Raw genomic sequence first — 21640 nt, forward strand, 5'->3', positions numbered from 1 at the left:
GAGCCTTATTTTACGAGTCATTTACGAAAACCTAAAAATATGGACCTGGAAATTGATTATAATTAACTTACACCCTTTAATACCTCTTTAAATATTGAACGTAGAGAAAAAGTGTACAGAACCTTTTTTGTGGACAATTTTATGTTTAATATTTATGTAGAATATTATTTTGCAAAGAGCCACCGTTTACGAGTTATTTACGAAAAACTAATAACAAGTGACCTGTGAACTGATTGTAATTAACTTTCTTCCTTTAATATCCCTTGAAATATTGATCCTAGAGAAAAGTGTTCTAGATATTTTTTGAAGGAAATTTTATGTAGATAATTTATTTTTAAAAACCTATTTTGTTATGGGACACCGTTCACGAGTTTAACAACATTTTTTGATATTGGCCACCGTTTATGAGTTATTTACGAAAAGCTAAAAAAAGGGACCTTAGAAGTGATTATAATTAAATTTCCCGCGTTAATATCTCTTTGAATATTGATCCTAGCGAAAAATTGTACTGAATCTTTCTTGTAGGCAATTTTATGCAGATTACTTATGTAATAGAACATTTTTTGCTATGCGCCTCCGTTTAAGAGTTATTTACGAAAAACTAAAAAAAGGGACCTTTAATGTCAAATATCTCACTTCCGGTCAAGATTTCGATCAAGCAACCGGCAAATTCGGATTCAGCGGGGTCTAATTAGGATAAAAAACCCGGTTGCCAAAAAGTAATATGATTTGCCAGTCGAATCAAGAAGGAGAGCGATTTTGAATTTTTATGTCTAGTCTATTTGCAAATAGTTCAAGTTCCTAGCTGTAAATTAAATTTACACCCCAAGACGAACTTTCATTTCCTTTTTAACCCCTTTAGGGGTTGAATTTCCAAAAAACGTTGCACTTACTTTTTTTTTGTAATCGGCTTTTATGTCTTTCTAAGAAGTTTCAAAGCATTAGTAATGGATTCAAACTTTGAACCCCATTTTAACCCTGTTAGGGGATGAATTTTACAAATCGCTGAAATCACTTTTATTGTCTTCTAATAATATCCCCAAATACAAAGACTCAACTCCCGCGCTCGAAAAATGTATGACATCCATACAAACTTTCAACCCCGTTTTCACCACCATAGGGGAAGAATTTTCAAAAACGCTGAAATTAGTTTTCTTGTATTTTAATTTAATACCTTTTTACAAAGTTTCAAGTTCCTAGCTTCAAATAATATTTGCACCTGAAGACGAACTTTCATCCCCTTTTTAACCCCCTTAGGGGTTAAATTTCCAAGAACGTTGCTATTACTTTTTTTTTGTAATCGGCTATTATGCCTTTCTAAGAATTTTCAAAGCATTAGTAATGGATTCAAACTTTGAAACCCATTTTAACCCTGTTGGATTAATTTTACAAAACGCTGAAATTACTTTTATTGTCTTTTAATAGTATCCCCAAATACAAAGATTCAAGTCCCGCGCTCGAAAAAATGTTTGATATCTATACAAAATTTCAACCCCTTTTTCACCACCTTAGGGGATGAATTTTCAAAAACGCTGAAATTAGTTTTCTTGTATTTTAATTTAAAAAGTTTTTACAAAGTTTCAAGTTCCTTGCTTAAAATAAAATTTGCACCCTCAGACGAACTTTCATCCCCTTTTTAACCCCCGTAGGGGTTGAATTTCCAAAAACGTTGCAATTACTTTTTTTTTGTAATCGGCTATTATGTCTTTCTAAGAAGTTTCAAAACCATTTGTATTGGAATCAAACTTTCAACCCCTTTTTAACCTTGTTAGGAGATGAATTTTACAAAACGCTGATATTACTTTTTTTTGTAATCGGCTATTATGCCTTTCTAAGAAGTTTCAAAGCATTTGTAATGGATTAAAATTTTCAACCCCTATTTAACCCTGTTAGGGGATGAATTTTACAAAACGCTGAAATTACTTTTCCTGTCTTCTAATAATATCCCTAAATACAAAGACTCAAGTCCACCACTCGAAAAAAATTTTGATATCCATACAAACTTTCAACCCCTTATTCACCACCTTAGGGGATGAATTTTCAAAAACGCTGAAATTAGTTTTCTTGTATTTTAATTATATATCTTTTTACGAAGATTCAAATTCCTAGCTTAAAAGAAAACTTTAACCCCATACAAACTTTCAGCCCCTTTTTAACCCCCTTAGGGGATGAATTTTGAAAAATCCTTTCTTAGTATAAGGTCTAGGGGTCCAGACCTTATAAGGAATCTAGTTGCAAAATTTGGACTTTCTAGTCCCAGCGGTTTGGGCTGTGCGTTGATTTAAGTCAGTCAGTCAGTTAGTCAGGTCTTTCACGTTTATATATATAGATATTCCGTTTTTAGTATTTGTTGTTTTAGCAGCAACGAAAATACATCATCTGTGAAAACGTCAACTGCCTAGCTATCACGGTTCATAAGATACAGCCTGGTGATAGACAGATGGACGCACAGACAGCAGAGTCTTAGTAATAGGGTCCCATTTTTACCCTTTGGGTACGGAACCCTTAAAATACCTCTACGAAAAACTACTAATTTAGTATACCAGAAAATAAAATAATCAAAAACTAAATAACTTTTCAGCTACACGCACATCTACATATACGTCAGTCAGAGAAACAGAAAACCACCAATTATTTTATTTGCTCTATATAATTATGACAGCCCATTACCTGCAGACCAGGCCACAATTTCACCACGGCTACAATTGTCAGTGACATATGTCGAGCGACAATTGTCAAGCGACAGGTGACATATTACAATTTTATAAAATATTTTCTATAGAAATACTTACAAACATGACAGGCATTTTGCTACAATTGTATGTATTACAATTATGTTGTGAAACAAGAATTATTTTTTCTAGTCGACATATTTGTAGAATTGTCGGTGAATCTTGACAGGAAATTAGTTATATGTCGGAATTTCGTGACAATTGTCGTGTTTCTTGTGACAATTGTCATAAACTTAGCAAGAGAAATATCTGTTTTTGTCCGATATAATGAAGCTTTTTTAAATAATACAATGATGGTGGCAAACAGGAATACGGCCCGCCCGATGGTAAGCGGTATCCGTAGCCCATGGATGCCTGTGACGTCAGCAACAATGATGTTTTACAATTGTCGCACCTGTCACCGTGGTGAAATTGGGGCCTGCGGTCATTTCGTGACGCCACTAATGACAGTTTAATTGCGTTACAATAATATGACGCATAACGTAACGGAGCAGTAATGAGCGCGACTGAATTAATTATTACTAATGATGCCAGGAACGGACTCTGGGGTTTTTCACACAGTTTGCAAAAAACTGTATGTGAAAACTGCAGTAGACCTACTTACATGGGTTTCGATCAATATATACTTTTATTATTTGATATGTAGGTAAATAAGATATGACATAAATAAAATTCAGCGGAATGTTTAATACCCGACCCAAGGGGAAAATTTAATAGCGTTTGAATTATAAGTTTAATATGTTTGAATGTAGTATCATAAAGTCATAAGTTCTCAAATAATGAATCGATCTCAGTGCGGTTTTAGATAAATCAGAGACTAGACGACTTGATGTTAAAGGTTTTGTATAAGGTTTTAATAGAACCATTCAATGGTGCAAAATTTATTATATCAAGTAAAATAATAAGTAGGTATTCTATTTAGGAAATTGTTATTACATTTCATTATCTACCTATTTAAAACTCTCGTCTGAACATTGTCAAGTTTCATCTCACATCTAATTTGTGCATGCTGGATTGATTTACTGATTGTTGTTAATTTTACATTGTCAGTAACATTATCGTAAGCCTGAAAAGCCAATAACAATTAATTTTTTTTTAAAAACCTTCTAAATCCAAAATCCTGTAAGGCATTTTTTCGCAAACATGCCCTGAATCATTTTGGGAATGATTGATACTTTTCAAACTGCTTGATCGGTTTTTATCAATCTTAGCTAAGAACCACCGCAAGGAAATTCGCTTCACGTAAATAACCGCACCGAAGTCAGCCCATTCGTTGGAGAGCTACGATGCCATAGACAGATAGACAGACATTAGTGTCAATCTTACAACACCCCTCTTTTTGCTTCGGGGCTTATAAATAGTCGAGGAAAGCGATTACTTTTTGTCGAAATACTTTGACGATACGTCTCCCTCTCACCTAAGCACGTAGAGATAGATAGGGGCAGGATAGGAGTACTTAAATTAATCCTAGTACACGCTATGAATGCATATGTATGAATGTACATTAATGGACAGAATATTTATTCATGCCAAATGAATCATGGTTCGTTGTTAGTGGAACGGCTCTGTATCCTAAGCTTGCCAATACCTGTGGCATTGCCCATTACTCATATAAATCGATAACCATTACGGAGCGCCCTGCGAAAGGCTTAATTATCATTGATTGTGGCAGATCAATGTGCCTTTTAGTTATTGTTTACTAAAAGTACTTCATATAAGTGCAGTATTTATGTATATGTAGAATTGAATAGAACAAAAGTACGATTATATAGTCCGTGCAATTGTACGGCGTTGAAACATGGTGCATTAAAAGCCTTGAACATAACAGAATATACGATTTCGAGATGTAGTGCTGTAGGAGACTATTATGGATTCCATTATATAAAAAAAATTCCTTGTAATAATATACAATGCTGATCTAAAAATGTATAACCTGGACAATCGCTTCATAACTTTTATTAAATTTTTCACTCATTGTTGTCAGTGTCACAGCGTAGGTACCCCATTATATTAACCCGAATATTTAATCATTTTATGAAAATTGTGCGATAGGGATGAATATTATAATGGCTGGCTTTGTAAGGACCTTAATCCTGACTAATAGAGCCTTAACCGAACAGAGATTTGCCCGGGATTAAAATGTTAATAATGAAATAAAATTAGTGAATATACAAATTAGACTAAGTAATCTGAAATTATTTATTACAGACAGTCAGCCACATAAGAATAATACCTATTTAATAGAATTTCACCAGAAATCCTTTCATTATAATTATAAATTTTGTGAACCTCTTATTGTGGCCCATCGTTTTCCATTAGGCGCATGACAGACCAAAGCCTTTAATTACATATAGGTATTGTTATAATATTGTAAACTGTTAAATGTCAACTATTAAACATTATGCCATTGTGACTGGACATTCGAGGATTGGACATATGGGAACTGGATGTCCGGGCAATCGGATATTCGAAGCCACAATCGTTCATCGCACGTTTGTAATTCGAAGTTCAAAGTTGCACTCATCGGGGGAGTCTGTATACAGTGTGTTTTCTGTAACAGGAGCAATAAATTAAACTGTAGGCTGTACTCCTCAAACTGACCAACATTTGTCCAGCAACTTTTGAAAATAACTCATTTTTTGATTTTTATTACACTTTAAAGTTTATTCTAAGACGCAATGTATTGCAAATTTTGTTATGTTAAAAGCGTGACAAGTAACGTCAAACACACTGATGTCAGCGTACATTGAAGGCAATATTTATTTTGTATGAAAAGAGGAAGTCTAGAGGGTTCGTAATTTTTAAAAGTTTCTGAACAAATGTTGGTCAGTTTGAGGAGTACAGCCTTTAGTTTAATTTATTGCTCCTGTTACAGGAAGCACCCTGTATAAGTAAGTACCTAAAGCATGAGATTAGTTTACTACACATACTAGTTTAATCTTCACCGTGGCTTAATCAACGAAACAGAGACAAAAAGGGATGTCTCCATCAGTGTGTTAATCAAAGATGGCCGACAGGATCCTCGCCACAAACGGGATGAACTCTCCGTTCAGATTGGGGACTGAAATTAGTTTTGTCTTTAGCAAACGGGTCCTGTCAAAGAGCAAATTATTCATTTTGTTAACATAGGCATCATCATCATCTTAGTCACGTGACCTTAAAACTTAGTATTGTATACTGTACTCCTTTAGCGGTAATCAAAAGTCTTACTAGTCCGCACTTTGTGGTATTGCGTTGTTTTGTAAGACTTTCAGTCTCCGTCATTAGACCATCTTGATGGTACCCTAACATAACCACCCCGTTTTGTCGCATAAATAGTGTTTAGTTTTTAAGTTTATAATATATATATGTATGTTAGTCTGTAAGGTATTTGTAATATGGGCCTTGTTGCCTGATTTAAATTTTAAATAAAATAAATAAATAAATAACGTTGTCTCGGAATTAAATGTCTCGTAAGTATGCTAAATTTCAGCTTTATTAATAACTGGAAAATGGGTCAAATTATAATTACAAAATTTGATTACAGACAGAAACACAGGAAAAGGTCCGAAAAAAAAACAAATTTATACAAATACTTATACACAATTTTGTTAAATATAATTGAAGGAATACCTCGAATTAAATACCAGCCTGTAGGTATAACGTTTCAGCGAAAGCAGTAAAATATTAATTATAAGTAGTTATTTTAATGTAGGTATTTACATTCCACGAGGATAGCGTAGTTATCCTTAAATTGAGAGGCACTTGAGAATTTAACAAAGACTTAAATTCAATATTATTCTCTCACTAGGCGGCAGTCGGTACGTTCGGAAATATATTTACCTATTTAAACGATATTATAATATTAATTACTCAAGAGACACAGTGTAGGTAGCAGCGTCTCGAATATCGATATTTTTCCTTCTCGGGTGTCCAAAAGCTGAAACGAAATATTTTCGAACCACTTTATTATTTAAATATGAAATACATGATCTGTCTCTAATTTCAACTGTTTAGCTATCATGGTTTACGAGATACAGCCTGGCGACAGACAGACAGATGGACAGAGGAGTCTAGGGTACCGTGCTTACCGCTCGGATACGAAACCCTAAAAAGAAAAGAACCTCTTCGAAATCAAAGTTTTCCAAGTTGAAAAGCATGTTACAAAGTTTTCAAGTACCTAGTATAGTAAGTGGGCGTCAAGTACATAAGTTTTAAAGAAGTTTTAGTTATATGAAACTGGTAGGTATTCATAAGAAGCTTTATGTTAATAATAAAGATTTCCATACATAACTTAACCATTGACATTAATCCATTGGGATCAAATATTGTTCTGCATCTGACCTTTTGCGGAATTCACATTTTGCCTTTGAATCGCTTCAAGATTACTATTATTATCCCCATTTAGAGAGTCAGGAAGGGTCAATTCCGGGGTCCGGACCCCTTGTGCCTTTTGTGGCGTTCGTATTATCAAAGTGCACGACACAATCGCCTTGTTGTCTATTATTGTGAACTTGTCATGTAATGGGATGCTAGTTTTCAACCTGTGAAACTTTTTGTGTAACGTGAATATAGTGTTATTACCCACAGTCTAATTTCAAGATTGTTGAAAGTTTTTTTATGTGAAATTTAAAGCTTTATAGAAAATAAATTCTACATATCAAATGCAACCACTCTGTAATTCGATTTTCGGCAGTGTAAATTGCCGGATTGCTAATTGCTAGATTATTCCTGGGTGTGTCGGATTGACAAGCGCCGGATAAAGCATCTATTGTACAGTCATCACACGGGATTGTTTTATGCCATTTAGGCTTCATGCTAAATTGGAACTTCTATAGAATAAGTATTGAACAACCAATTTAGCTAGGACCCTAAATGGCGCAACAATCGCGGAGCGTCATAGTATCTAATACTTAATATATACTTGATACGATTTGTTGATATGGCCGGTATTCTTCAGGGCTTCGGACCGGTCCCCGTTCGACGGCTCCTGCTGCTCTGGCTACCGGCCCGTGGACTCAGCCAGCCTCGACACCCCTGACGAGGATGAATTAGATCCGGTGAGCAACAACAATTAGTTAACTCCAGATGTACCTACTTCCATATAGTACGAGTATATCGTATCCATAGGGCTAATTTTAGTTAAATCGCGGGCTGTTGGTTACGTCCAATTCAACCGACTGATCAAAAACCGCAATGTAACGAAACTCGCATGCTCTCGCATCGTCTAAATGAGCCCTAGAGTACTAAGTTCAGGGAGATGGACCAGGATTCACTGGGTTGGCGTGGCGGTGAGATCACAATTGTCTTTGAACTTGATAGCAGACAGAAGAGTATAAAGTGCTTGTAATAACTCTGGGATTACAAGCCTCCTTAGTGCCTCTGCTGTTTAGTGCGAGTGCAGGGAGCGGGTTGAACGCTTATTGAAAACATAACCTAGTAACTGGCGCGGACGTATGCGATGGATTTTAGTTACGAAAGTACCCGCCGGCGGCGGCGTGCACTCGTGCAGTCGTTCACCCGCGCAAGAAAGCGTAGGAATTTACTTTACGCTATGTATCCCTTTTGTGTTAGGCTGGCAGCGCGTTTATTTACCGCCTACCTACAAATACGTTACATTCTTCAAAGTTTGTTACCACAACGCTGCTTAGCCGCAGGCGTGAATGCCTCATTATTAACTTTGAAATTGTTTACAGATACCTAAATACAGAGTGGTGTTGCTCGGCGACGCTGGCGTCGGGAAGACTGCACTCGTCTCCCAATTCATGACGTCTGAGTATATGAACACTTACGACGCGAGTCTGGGTAAGCAGCACCGCACTTCAGGAAATGGCCGCGCTACGCACGGTTTTAAAATTTCGATGAAGAAGCATCGCTACTTCCACATCGGCACACATGACACAATATTGCGTGCGTAGCATGCGCCGCAATGCGCTTTTGCTTACAATTTATCTTTACCATTATGAATGCTTTTTCTTTTAATTTTCCTATTTATCTTTATCATTATGCATGATGAATAATGCAATGCTTAGGTATTTCATGGCATGCTCATTTCTTGCTGTTTCTTTGTCACAAAACTAAACTAAAATACACGTTGCCATCTGTAAACATACCTATATATAAACATTTCTAATATTTATATATTGACAAACGATACAATCTTGATCTAAACCGGTGAAAGTAGTTGGAAGAAGTTGACACATATATACTTTAAAGGCGCTACGAGGAAGAGAGGATTTTTAAAATTCAAATCCTAAGGGAGTGAACATTGAAATATATGTTTTTATGATATTTTCCATTGAATTTTCGCTCATTCTTAAATGAAATACAACAACAGATAAGCCCGTGGCTGAAAAATTAAACTCGATTAGTCTAACTACAAAGCTTACCCATAAGCCCATTTACCTCCTTTATTAACGGGTTAAATATCCCGGGTTATAAATGAAACATCATTAAACCAGTATTACCTGTTCGCTTAAGAAATTAATAAACCGAGTCTCAGCGTACTTAGAAAAACCAATTTCACTGTAATTTATAATTACCGCCGGCGCCTTGAAGAGTTATAATTAAAATGCTTGATTTTCTGTCTAGGGGCGTTTGGTTATACTCGTTTATCCTCGCAGTGTTTTTCTTGGTTCTAGAATACTGATGTTCATAATGGTTTTTCCATTGTATTTTTTCGGAAACGTTCATATTTGTCATGCTATTTCAGTCAACCTTAGTACTTTTTGTACCGAGGCTGACTGAGATAGCAAGACACGTTCCGTGAAAATACGATGGAAAATAATTATACAGTAACATCTTGTGAATAATTCTTCCAGTATATTAGAAGCGTTGGATAAGCGCACAACTGGTAGTTGAGGAGGTCTTTTTAGTTTCTGTCGATCACCTTGATAATTGTGCATCTTGATTATTTTTACAACATAATACTTACTTGCTATGGATTACTAAAGTTTGTCATTACTTACTTACTAAAATGCTCGCTAAGATTTTTTAATAATCGTCTTCTCCAATAATTTTTCCGTGACGTGATATTTTTTTTGAGTTAAGCACAAATACATACTATAATGATTTATACCGCAGCATACAATTATGTAACAAAATAAAAACGTCTTTTCGTATTTCATATCCTTTGTCTTCATCAATTTAATCATCACCACCTACTACATACTTAATTTTTTCTTTAAAAAAAGCAAAAAAATATTTTTTTTTTGAAAATTAACTATTCCAATTAGTTCACTTAAACGTTCTTAACCATACCCCGAAGTTAACGGAATTCAATAAAAACACAGTGTATATTATGTCCCACTGCTGGACACATTGTCTCCTCTCATTTTGAAATAGTAGACTCTTCAGTAGCTTTTTGTGGTAATCTGAAGTATTTCCATTTCTAAATTCCTGCAGCCGGTTATGTAGTTACGAAACTTATCCATTACGGACTAGCATAAATGCATATTGTACGTGCATCGAATGCAATTCGAAGCGAACCAAGCACCAGAACAAATTGTATCTATCTATACCGATTTTAGATAACATTGCACCTTTGCATTGCGTGCAACTGAGCACTGTATCCTGAATGGACAGGGATGGAAATCGTATAACGTTGTTTGTGCAGGGAAAGTATTGATCGATATTTGCAGTAGAGCGGAGTACCATTCCGATAATTGGTATCTGATGAACGTTTTATTTTGCACGCCTATATTTTCATGTCATAGAACTGAACGGATCACACGGAAAGGCCATATCGCCGATTAAAATATGTACTTATATGTACCTATTGTAATATCAATTTTATAGAAAAATCTCTGTCTTATCTTAGCATTTATCTCGGTTGCTTAATAAAATAGCCAGGGTTTAAAATCGTTTAGTAATTAAACTTTTAAACCAATGCCTAGTTTCAATTGGCGGTTATATTAGAAAAACATGCTGTTTGTGCTAAAAGTGTTTACGTTTTAATAAACATAATTTTAAATTGTATTGACGCTAACAGACTAACTTTTTTATATCGGAAACCACTAATCCGTAATAATCCCTTAACTCATAAAAGTCATAAATCCGAAGTATCCAAAAGTTAATACAGTGTGGGTCTGGGCGCAAAAACGCCACCAAATTGCGTCGGCACACCCATGTCACCCCGCGGAACTAAGGATTAGTACATACACAATCTAATTTCGTTTATATTAAGGATAATTTCATTAAGAGACCACAGACTCACTCTAAGAAATTCGGTCACAATTAAAAAAGCCGGAGTCACGTAATTAATTTTCAGAAGTTTTACGGTCATTAAGAGTTTTGGTGGCATTTTTTATGTTAGGAGAATAATTATAAGTGGTTCTCGTTTAACAGGCCAATTCGAACGTGCATTGACTAACTGATATTAGAATGATGTTGGAAATAATACTTGTTCGGACAAGTCTGATCGAAATGAACGCTCGAATGGGGACTAACTGATATGATTTCGTCCTCGGCACCATTCCAAAGGGGCCCAATTAAGAAATTGGGCACGTATTTCAATTTTATTTAGTATTACTTTTTAGTTTTATTTTATAGATATAGTCCGTTTTTTTTAGCACTAAAAAGAACTTCGCAGAAGTTCGCTTGTGGTTCTAAATCTGGCACTTTTAGCGGTAACAATTTGAAGTAAAGTATGTGTTGACCATGCTACATTAGATAATTCAATAATTATTAACAATTAACAAGCCTGATAAAAACTGCACGCTTGCTTCTGCGGAGTTCTTTCTAATGCTAAAAAACGAACTATAAGTTAGTTTATTTTTCTTTTTAATGTATCTACCATCTACTTGAAACTGAAAATATTCCAATATCAATCTAATATCGGTTTGATGTCAGTGCACGTTCGAGTTGGCCTGACCTGTAAGTTTCTACGTGCGGGTTAATATTCATTGCGAGTAGAATAGTAGATGCTACATGCTCGTGGAAGGCGCTACGCGTGCTACATACGAGTAGGCGCCCATAGGACGAGTATATCCTCGTTTAATTAGGGTTCCATACCCAAAGGGTAAAACGGGACCCTATTACTAAGACTTCGCTGTCCGTCCGTCCGTCCGTCCGTCCGTTCGTCCGTCTGTCACCAGGCTGTATCTCACGAACCGTGATAGCTAGACGAAATTTTCACAGATGATGTATTTCTGTTGCCGCTATAACAACAAATACTAAAAACAGAATAAAATAAAGATTTAAATGGGGCTCCCATACAACAAACGTGATTTTTGACCAAAGTTAAGCAACGTCGGGAGGGGTCAGTGCTTGGATGGGTGACCGTTTTTAGGGTTCCGTATCCAAAGGGTAAAACGGGACCCTATTACTAAGACTTCGCTGTCCGTCCGTCCGTCCGTCCGTCCGTCCGTCCGTCCGTCCGTCCGTCCGTCTGTCACCAGGCTGCATCTCACGAACCGTGATAGCTAGACAGTTGAAATTTTCACAGATTATGTATTTCTGTTGCCGCTATAACAACAAATACTAAAAACAGAATAAAATAAAGATTTAAGACTGCATCGAGCAAAATCAGCGAAAAAGGCAGTCACCGTTTAGTCGCTAGCGTTCACATCTCTTGATAAAAAAAATTATAATAAATGTCATTATTATCCCAAAGAGTGTGTTTACAACGAATCACCCTTGAAAATCTGAAATATTTTACAATATAATAAATACACCTATGCAAAGTTGTACCTAAAACGAGATGAACGAGTGTCAGCGTTTAGTAAAATTTGTATAAAGAAATCGATGCGCATGCTATAAAATCGAGTGATTTCGAAAGCCAGATAACTGGACTACAACGAATCAGGCTTTTCCTATTTTTCCTCTTAAAGGCTACAGAGAAATTCAATCGTAAACGTAAACTTTCGTAAAATTTCCATACATCCGCCATATCTGTCAAATTCTCCTTTCAATCAGATGCCCGCTGGGCTTGGTTCAAAGCGGACGCGTACCAGGATCTCCCAGTTTGACAGTTTGAAATTCATATCCGTATACGAATGATGATACCAGTGAAAAACTGTGTTCAAAATAAATAGGGTAAATAAATAACGTCACACGGAGATCTAGAGTCATAAAAATTTCGACATCTTTTTATTCACAAGTCATAATACTTAAAAAATATAACAAATTATTTAATAAAATATATGAATACAACCAAATCAGTGTAATTAGCTTCTTCCTAATTCTCTTAAAATGAAAAAAGTTTGAAGATTTGTTATTTCTTATTGGAATAAATTTTCATTGTGCTGGTATTCATGTTACGTCATTTTAAAAACATATATGACATAATGTCAATATACTAGATAAACAATTTATCAACAAAATTCTTCACATTTTAGCCTAAGCAATATAAATTATTAAAATTTTATTTATGAAGACGGAGCAATGTTGTTCACATAATTTCAGCAATAAAATTCTTAGTTTCAACTAGTTCTGTTGCTATTCTAAGAGCTATCACGAGCTCTGAAAGTTAATTCAATGATATATCATCAAGAAATTGAAATCAAGACTCGACCTGCAGTCTCAGCGAGTTTTTGTGGCTATATTATCAGTTGAAAGAACGATATTTAAAGCCAATACCAGCAGTGGTCTGTTTTACGAGTACCTATATTGGTTTCATGTGACGATGTTTATATAAATGTATCTATCAAACAACAACTGTGCTTTTATTTCATTGATATTCGGTGCAAAACGATAACTCAGTAACGAAATAAAATTATGACAAATGCCTTTGGTTTTTTTCAGTGAACGTTTATGTTTATGAGGTCGTTTATAGGTTTTAAGGTCTTATGGCTTATCAGCGTGGCTTTGGCCTTTGGACATTTTTGTAATGCTTTGTAATAAGATAGGTGAGGTATCTACTTATATCCCTAATTGTAATAACCTTTTTTGAAATGAATTACAATTTAATTATTTAAATAAAAAAGTGGTCCACAATAATATACATCCGTTCGGTCCGCTAAAATAATATAAGTGCCCTTCATAATATTAAGTAGGTATATTTAAGATTAACAATCAGTAACATCATTAATTACAAATTGGGTGAGATATTTCCGACATAAAACCTAAAGGTAAAAGTACAATTTGCCAAGTAAACTGTCAATCTACATTAATTATTATAATAGATAGACTCTTAGAGGTCAGCTTACTGAAGATTATGAACAACATATAGGTACTTTCTAAATAAAATACAATTTGTTTTTCCATGACTCATGTAGGCCTTATTTTACTAGACCATTTAAATTAAAGATGAAATTAATTCATGATAAAAGGTAATAAGGCCCGGTAATATTCTCTGTTATTCTTGAACTTGTACTATGACTCAGACACTGACACTGACAGTGCAAGTAACAAGGCCCGGCTCCGAACCAACATGGTATGGTTTTTTTATAAAACGTGTATTTTTCAAAAGCGCCGGAATATTATTATAACTATTTTGGTATATGAAGAAACATGAACAAATGAGAAATCTATATTGAATTGAATTGGTAATAATATCCTGATTATTTATAAAACTATTTCAGTTAAAATAAAGGTGGGCCTTATATGCCTCACCTAACCCTATTCGTTCACATTTAGATCCTATAGCTATATTTGGTCACTTTGGCCGTCACTATCTATTTGATACCGATTGTACTAACAATTAAAAGTACAGCTCATATGTACTTTTTCCTGTACTGAAACTTATAAGGTATGCCCACCAAATACGCTCATAAGAACGATATATTCGATAGATATAGGCTATGAACTATCTAATGATATACAGGGTGTAATCGTTAAGTGTAGCCAGGCTATAATTCCGTAAATATAACAGATATCAGAAAACTTCAAATTGATATCAAAAGTGCGTTACCCAATGAGTAAAATTACATTAATAACTTTTTTTAAATAAAAACAGAAATATCCCAGACATTAACTCTACTCTAAGACATTAACTCACAAACCCTCCCATACATGTAGTACGACGACTCACCCTTCAAAGGACGTTGGTGTCGTAAGAGATAAAACTGCTTGAGATTCATTATTTGCGATGATAAACTGTAATAAAATAATAAAACTACCGTTTATGAAATAATAGATTAATTATTAAAATAATAAAACTACCGTTTATGAAATAATAGATTTATTATTTCATAAACGGTAGTTTTATTATTTTATTACAGTGAGGGGTGAGTCGTCGTACTAAATGTATGGGAGGGTTTGACGTTAATGTTTGGGATATTTCTGCTTTTATTTAAAAAAGTTATTAGGAATCATCCATTAATTACGTCACATTAATTTCTAGGTTTTTTGACCCCTCCCCCCCTCCTTGTCACACTTGGTCACATTTTGCAACTCCCTCCCCACCTGGTGTGACGTCACATTTTAGGTAATTTTGTTTTCAACGAAATGGGCAGTACTAACTCGGCATTATTTAAAAAAAAAATATTTTTGGTAAAATAAATATATATAATTTTATAACACAAAACCAATTAGGAACGAAAATTACCTACATACTTCCAAAACCTCATTATTTAAATGTACTGCGAATAAAAAAATATAAATTAATTTTCGGTTACTGATGAATAGTGATGAAGTTAAAGTGACGTCACAGTGTTTGTGACTCCCCCTCCCCATGTCACAACATGTCACATTTTCTTGACCCCCTCCCCCCCCCCCAAACGTGTGACGTAATTAATGGATGACCCCTTAATGTAATTTTACTCATTGGGTAACGCACTTTCGATAACAATTTGAAGTTTTCTGATATCTGTTATATTTACGAAATTATAGCCTGGCTACACTTAACGATTACGCCCTGTATAAGTTACTTCGGGACGCGTCATGGTCATGGCCCAGAACCCATACTATCCGGGACACAGTTCTTTAATATTATGTGGGGCTAAAAAGGCCCTCTGTCAGTGCAGGTGACAAGGCCCGGTCCCGGGCCTTATTGAACGTATGAGATGGAATAGTAAATTTAAATATTTTAATATAGGTAATTATGAGTTTTTTGATTGCCCGATAAGTTTTAAGTAAGCATCACTTACTGGCTTACAAAAGTATAAGCGTAGTACCTGCATTCATAATTTTAGATATAAGTAGTTCACTTCGAGTAGGTAAAATAGACGATTTCTTATATCTTTAATAATAAAACTCCTAGTTTTAATTTGGTCTATGTCTACAAACCGCATACTTACCATCGCACACCACCACACTGTTAACTGACAGTTCGTAAACCTTATTACAAAAGGCATAAGGTCTACCGATGGACAGTTAAGAGCGTCGCCGTTTGTACCTATCTTAATACAAAAGTCAACAACGAAAATAAATAATTACCTAATACGTCACATACCTGTGACATGACATGAACAAACAAGGAAAGCTATATATAAAAAGTGTTTTTTCTCTGTCTTCTCACAAAGGAAAGTTTGACAGTTTTAATTCCTCAAAGGAGGTCAGTAGTTAACACTAAACTCGAAACAGCACCTTTAAAAAAACATTAGGGGTCACTGACCTGTCCCAGTAAATTGAGGTAGTGTGCGTGAGCTGCGTTTGTGCGTGAAATGGGGTAATTTGACAGAATCTGAAAATTTACCCTCCTCTACGCCCTCTTAAATGGGGCTCCCATACAACAAACGTGATTTTTGACCAAAGTTAAGCAACGTCGGGAGTGGTCAGTACTTGGATGGGGGACCGTTTTTTTTTTGTTTTTGTTTTTTTTGCATTGTACGGAACCCTTCGTGCGCGAGTCCGACTCGCACTTGCCCGGTTTTTTTTTTGCTTTTTTTGTTTTTGTTTTTTTTTTTCATTATGGTACGGAACCCTTCGTGCGCGAGTCCGACTCGCACTTGCCCGGTTTTTTTTTAACAAGCAGGAACGTCTGCGAACGATGCTATAAGCTTAACCACATAATTATAGCTTGCTTGGGTAGTGCGCTTTGATCTCGGACTGTCTAGAACACAAAATGACTAGTGTAATATTTTGCCTATATCTCTTTTAGTCTACATCGTAAACGGTCTAGAACACAAAATGACCACATATAGGTAGGTTAGGTTCGTTAGTTATTTTTTAATGGCCGAAGGCCAAACCGCACAGAAATAGGAGCCCCGCGGTAGCGGGGCTCCGTCGACATCGCTAACGTAAAGATAAACCGACTAAATGTAGGTAAATAAAGGTCTAAATAATTGTAGTCATTTTGTGTTCTAGACCGTTTGCGATATAGACTAAAAGGGATATAGGCAAAATATTACACTAGTCATTTTGTGTTCTAGACAGTCCGAGACCAACCCATCGTAAGTGGTGAAATTCGAATATGTCTTGGAACTCCGGTAGCCATTTAAGAAGTGTAACGTTCTTACGGTAGATGTCGCTAGGGTCCCCTCAACCCATATGGTGGAAATTGAAAATATATGACCTTGAAAAAACTTTCAATGCACCACGTTTGCGCTTATAGCGTGTTAAAATCATATCTCATATCACGCTCATTCATTCTTCCGTGCTCGTATCATATCATTGATGTAAAATTTAGTAGCTGTATTTCTCCATATTGTTCAAAAGCTAAGAATAAACAAACAACGTTTAAATAAATAAGTAACTTTTATCCGATACAACTTATAATGAAAGGGTTTCCATCCAATATGCAAGAACACAAACAGAATCCAAGGCAGTTTCCTCGTCGATATAAACTTTACGGAATATTGAGTGGCTCATAAAGCGCTATCGAGGTCACTTGACTGAAACATTTTGTCCCCGTGTTTTGACAAAGGGATTTCATACGTTCAATATATTAACGGCTCGATTCGGGAAGTGAATTAGATATTAACTAGATACGATATAGTAAAGATATGTGACGTCCTACGGGTAAAGGTACTTTATGGGGGTTGGCGCTTTCGCTATTATTAACGCCGCTCCAATATTATTGCGGCGCTTTGCGACGTAAGCACCGGCCGCCATAAGGTACCTTTTTCCGTGGAACGTCACATATCTTCACTATTTCATATCTAGTCAATCTCTAAGTCATTTCCCGAATCGCGGCGCCAGCCGCCATAAGGTACCTTTTGCCGTGGAACGTCACATATCTTTACTATATCATATCTAGTGCATCTCTAATTCATTTCCCGAATCGAGCCGTCGAATCTAATAAATTTGAAACGACGAAACTGGAATAAGAAGGAAAACAAATTGGAGGATGGAAAATGTATCTAAAACCATTGATGCCTTTGTTTTGTCACGTTCTCTTTGAAATTAATTAATAGACCTTTAAATAGAATTGACACTTACATGGTGTACTTTTAAAAAATCTAATTTGATATCGGTTGACTTTGATAGCTAAGATATTAAAGATGAATACCTAATTGATAAATAAGTATATCAAAACAAAATTAAAAAGAGATATGAGTTGCGTTGCCGCCTAGCCCTAAAAAATGTAATTCCATTCCATCCATAAATTTTAAGCCCTAAAAATAAGTCCTACAAGGCCTGGTAATTTAACAAGCAGATATGTCTTTTAAGGCACCAAAGAAGTCTGGGCGGCAGCACCTTTGATCGCTAAACGACATCATTAGTATCATTACTGCTGCAAAAGTAACGAAGCTTTATATCAAACGGAAGGCGGTGATTTTTAGCTGCGCGCCCCTCATTCATCAAGGGATGTTTGCTGCCAACTGAGTACAGTCAAGTATAAAAATATGGGTACATACAACTTACTCAAAAATATGTTCTATAGTTCTTAATTCACTGACATAAGAGCTATGGGACATATTTTTGAGTATGATAAGTGCGACCATATTTTTACACTTGACCGTACGAACCCGATTTGCTAAGTTTAGTAGCGTAGTGTGGATTAGACGTAAATAAATTTAATTCAAAAATTTTAAATGGTGATCTGTTTAGAAATCCCGGACCTGTGTGTGATGGTAAACGCTTACCATCAGGCGAATGGTCTGCTAGTTTGCCTCCTAATATATTATAAAGAAACCTTTCATTTTCCTCTCCATATTCAACTTCCTTTAGAACGATTAAACTGTAATTGAATATATTTGTATTTAATAAAAATCGTTCCTACTCATTAAAATTAGCAGCAGATTGAGCCTGTAACCTCAAGGGGTTTAGAGCTAAAACATGTTTTGGGCATATTTGGGTTAGGTGACCTACTCATAATGTCATAATCCTCACTTAATAAATCAACATCAATCAGCGATTCAGAGATTTATTTTGCTCTTGGCTAATTTTCTATTCCTTTCCATTATGTTTCCATTACATCTAGAAATTAATTATTTGACAATTACATTGGACAGTCACTTAAGCGAATAAAATATTCAATTTTCTATAAAGGCACCACTGGAAAGATTAGCATGTCCGGAGTGAGGTCGACAACCGTTCTGAGGCTTGATCCATTAAGATTGATAGTTCGGCCGGTCAGTCGGGCTCATTCCTTTGGGAGTTTATTAACCTAGATATACCTACTTACATATAAATCCTTACTAAATATCAGCGTTTCTTCTTATTAGGCATTTAAGAAAAGAGAGCATCAAGGGTATGATTTGTACAATCTTAAGAGATATCTCTCAAGAAAACACCAAAACTATTTGTGTCTGTAGCAAATGTTTATGAACTTAAGCTCCACATTTCAGTGTCGAGTTTGTATTTTATGATCTTTGCCATTTTAAGCATATAAATATATCGCTTTTATTACAGCATCTATTCTCCTATGTTTAACTGGGAAATATTAAATTACGCGGAGAATGTCGGTAATAAAATCTCGCAAATACTCGTAGAATATGTGATCAGCCTTTTCCTCCAAGCGACTCTTGGTATTAAAATTTACAGACGGCTATTAGTTATTCCCGGGAGGTGTAATGCCGGTTATATCAAATAAATAACAGACTTTTAAAGTATGTATTTATGTATTAGTATTCCATAAAAAAATAACATTTACTTTTAGTCACCCGCACGTTTATTTTTAGCTTCGACTAAAAATGTGTTTTTTTACTCGGCCAGTGCAATAAATATGAAATCCCCGAGGGTTCGTAGTAATAGATTACTGACTGCTCGAGCGGGCCCGCGTTCCAGGGGACGATACAATCGATTGATATTATCTTATTATGGCTGTTTCACTTGTTGACTCGCTTGAAAGGAAGTTTTATAATCAACAAGTCAAAGTTGAGAGCTTGGTGAGCCTTTTCGACTTGGTCTAACTCGTTCATTAGTTTCATCACACTTCAGTTCAAACTTCTATCGTCACGTCAATTCTCACTCTCTTGGTTATCTATATATATGTTTTTGCGGGTAAAAGTCCTAAGTTGTTGATCAATTCTTCTTACAACAATTTTTTTAAGCTAACAAGGTACGAGTACCTACAGTCCTGGTAGTTGTAATATTTATTATCTCATAGACTCAACAGTCTTAATACCGTACATGAACATCCATTTCCCACATATTACGCTGCTGAATACAAATTTATTTATATCGTTCTTAAATTATCACTTTTTATCTAGATTTGTATCACCTGCTTTGAGCTGCTTTCTTACTCCTCAATTTTATGTAATATTTTGCATGTTATTGCATTATTTATTACCTACGCATCACAAATAAATCAATGCATATCCAGCTCTCTAGTTAACACCACTCGTTTCACATATCTTTGCATAAAAGTACATATTTCAAAGTATTGAAGACACAATTTACATGTAATCTGAAATCGATAAGGGTATCGAATATGATACGAGTATAAACACGCTTAACCTCGTGCCGCCCAATATACATTAGGATGTACAATCAGTTTCGATGGAATGTCAACCTTAATAAAAAATAAATTAGACAGCATTTCATTTGTCTCGTAAAATTTTTGAATAAATGAAATTCAACCCAATTGAAAATACAAAAAGATTCTAATTTCCGTGGCTATAATTTTGTATGGTGGGCGGTACGAGGTTAAAAGCTTTGTACTGTCCATCAACGCGCAACGTATTTATTTCTTGATACACTGCATGTTAATAGTAATTATCTTAAGTTGTAAAATAAATAAAAACGGATACCGCTTGCTTATTACATGTTTACAAATGGTAGTCGTTTTCACTTATTTCAAGTTTAAATTAATACCTTTGGTAGTTAGAATTTTACCTGTTAGTAGTGTAAATAGAAATATCTAACAATTTTAACTATTAATTTTTCAGTTCTCCTGCTTAACTTAATACAGTGTGATTTCTGGGTCGTGATCCAGAACCACTTTTTCTGACTCTGTAAATGATCCACATTATCATATGGTAGTATTTGATTAAAAGATAATTACTTTAATTATTCTTATTTTTCAAGGAAAATTAATGCTATACTAAGTAATTATGGTCACCCTATGACTTTTGACATACGTTGTATGAAAAGCGACAAGATGTCACATTGAGTAGGGTTACCAAATTGTATGCAAAAATGTTTTTTCCTACTTGTCACCTGGAAAATAATCATCATTATTGGTGATAAACAATAATTAACAACATCATTAGGCTCATCTTTGGATTATGTATGATGTCTGGCTCTCTTGCTCCACGACCCCGAAATCACCCTGTATATTACAATAATTATGTAGTTTACTTAGTTTTATAATTAGTATTAACGAGTCCTAGTAGTTTAGACATAGCTTTGCTGCTGTTACAGGTTATGGGCATAGACAATAGAGCGGAGCGTGGGCGGGAGTTAATAACCTTACAATTCTTTTAAAATTGCTACACGTCGTTCGTATTATATTTGGTATTTATTGAGACAAATTTGAGAACAGCCTTTGTTTTCAAATATTTTTAAATAACCGAAATCTATTATCTACCTACTCAAGTCGCCACAGTGAGAGATGGTGAACTGGCTATCGTATATCAACTCATTCAAAAATGAAATATGAATTGTCATTAAACTCATCAATGTGAATTTATGGTAGTCACGTCAATTTAGTCAATTTTATC

The 21640-nt window shown here is 35.1% G+C and overlaps 1 protein-coding gene across 1 annotated transcript in view; it reads left to right on the forward strand.

Annotated features, from left to right (window-relative positions):
- LOC134674080 (uncharacterized) overlaps positions 1-21640 on the forward strand; it is a 69556-nt gene that overhangs the window by 38139 nt on the left and 9777 nt on the right. The window contains exons 4-5 of the mRNA XM_063532136.1: positions 7672-7771; positions 8408-8516. Coding sequence (XP_063388206.1) covers positions 7672-7771; positions 8408-8516 — 209 coding nt within the window. The remainder of the gene's footprint in view (positions 1-7671; positions 7772-8407; positions 8517-21640) is intronic.

Source organism: Cydia fagiglandana, chromosome 19 (assembly GCF_963556715.1).
Source record: "Cydia fagiglandana chromosome 19, ilCydFagi1.1, whole genome shotgun sequence".
Classification (NCBI taxonomy): Eukaryota; Metazoa; Arthropoda; class Insecta; order Lepidoptera; family Tortricidae; genus Cydia; species Cydia fagiglandana.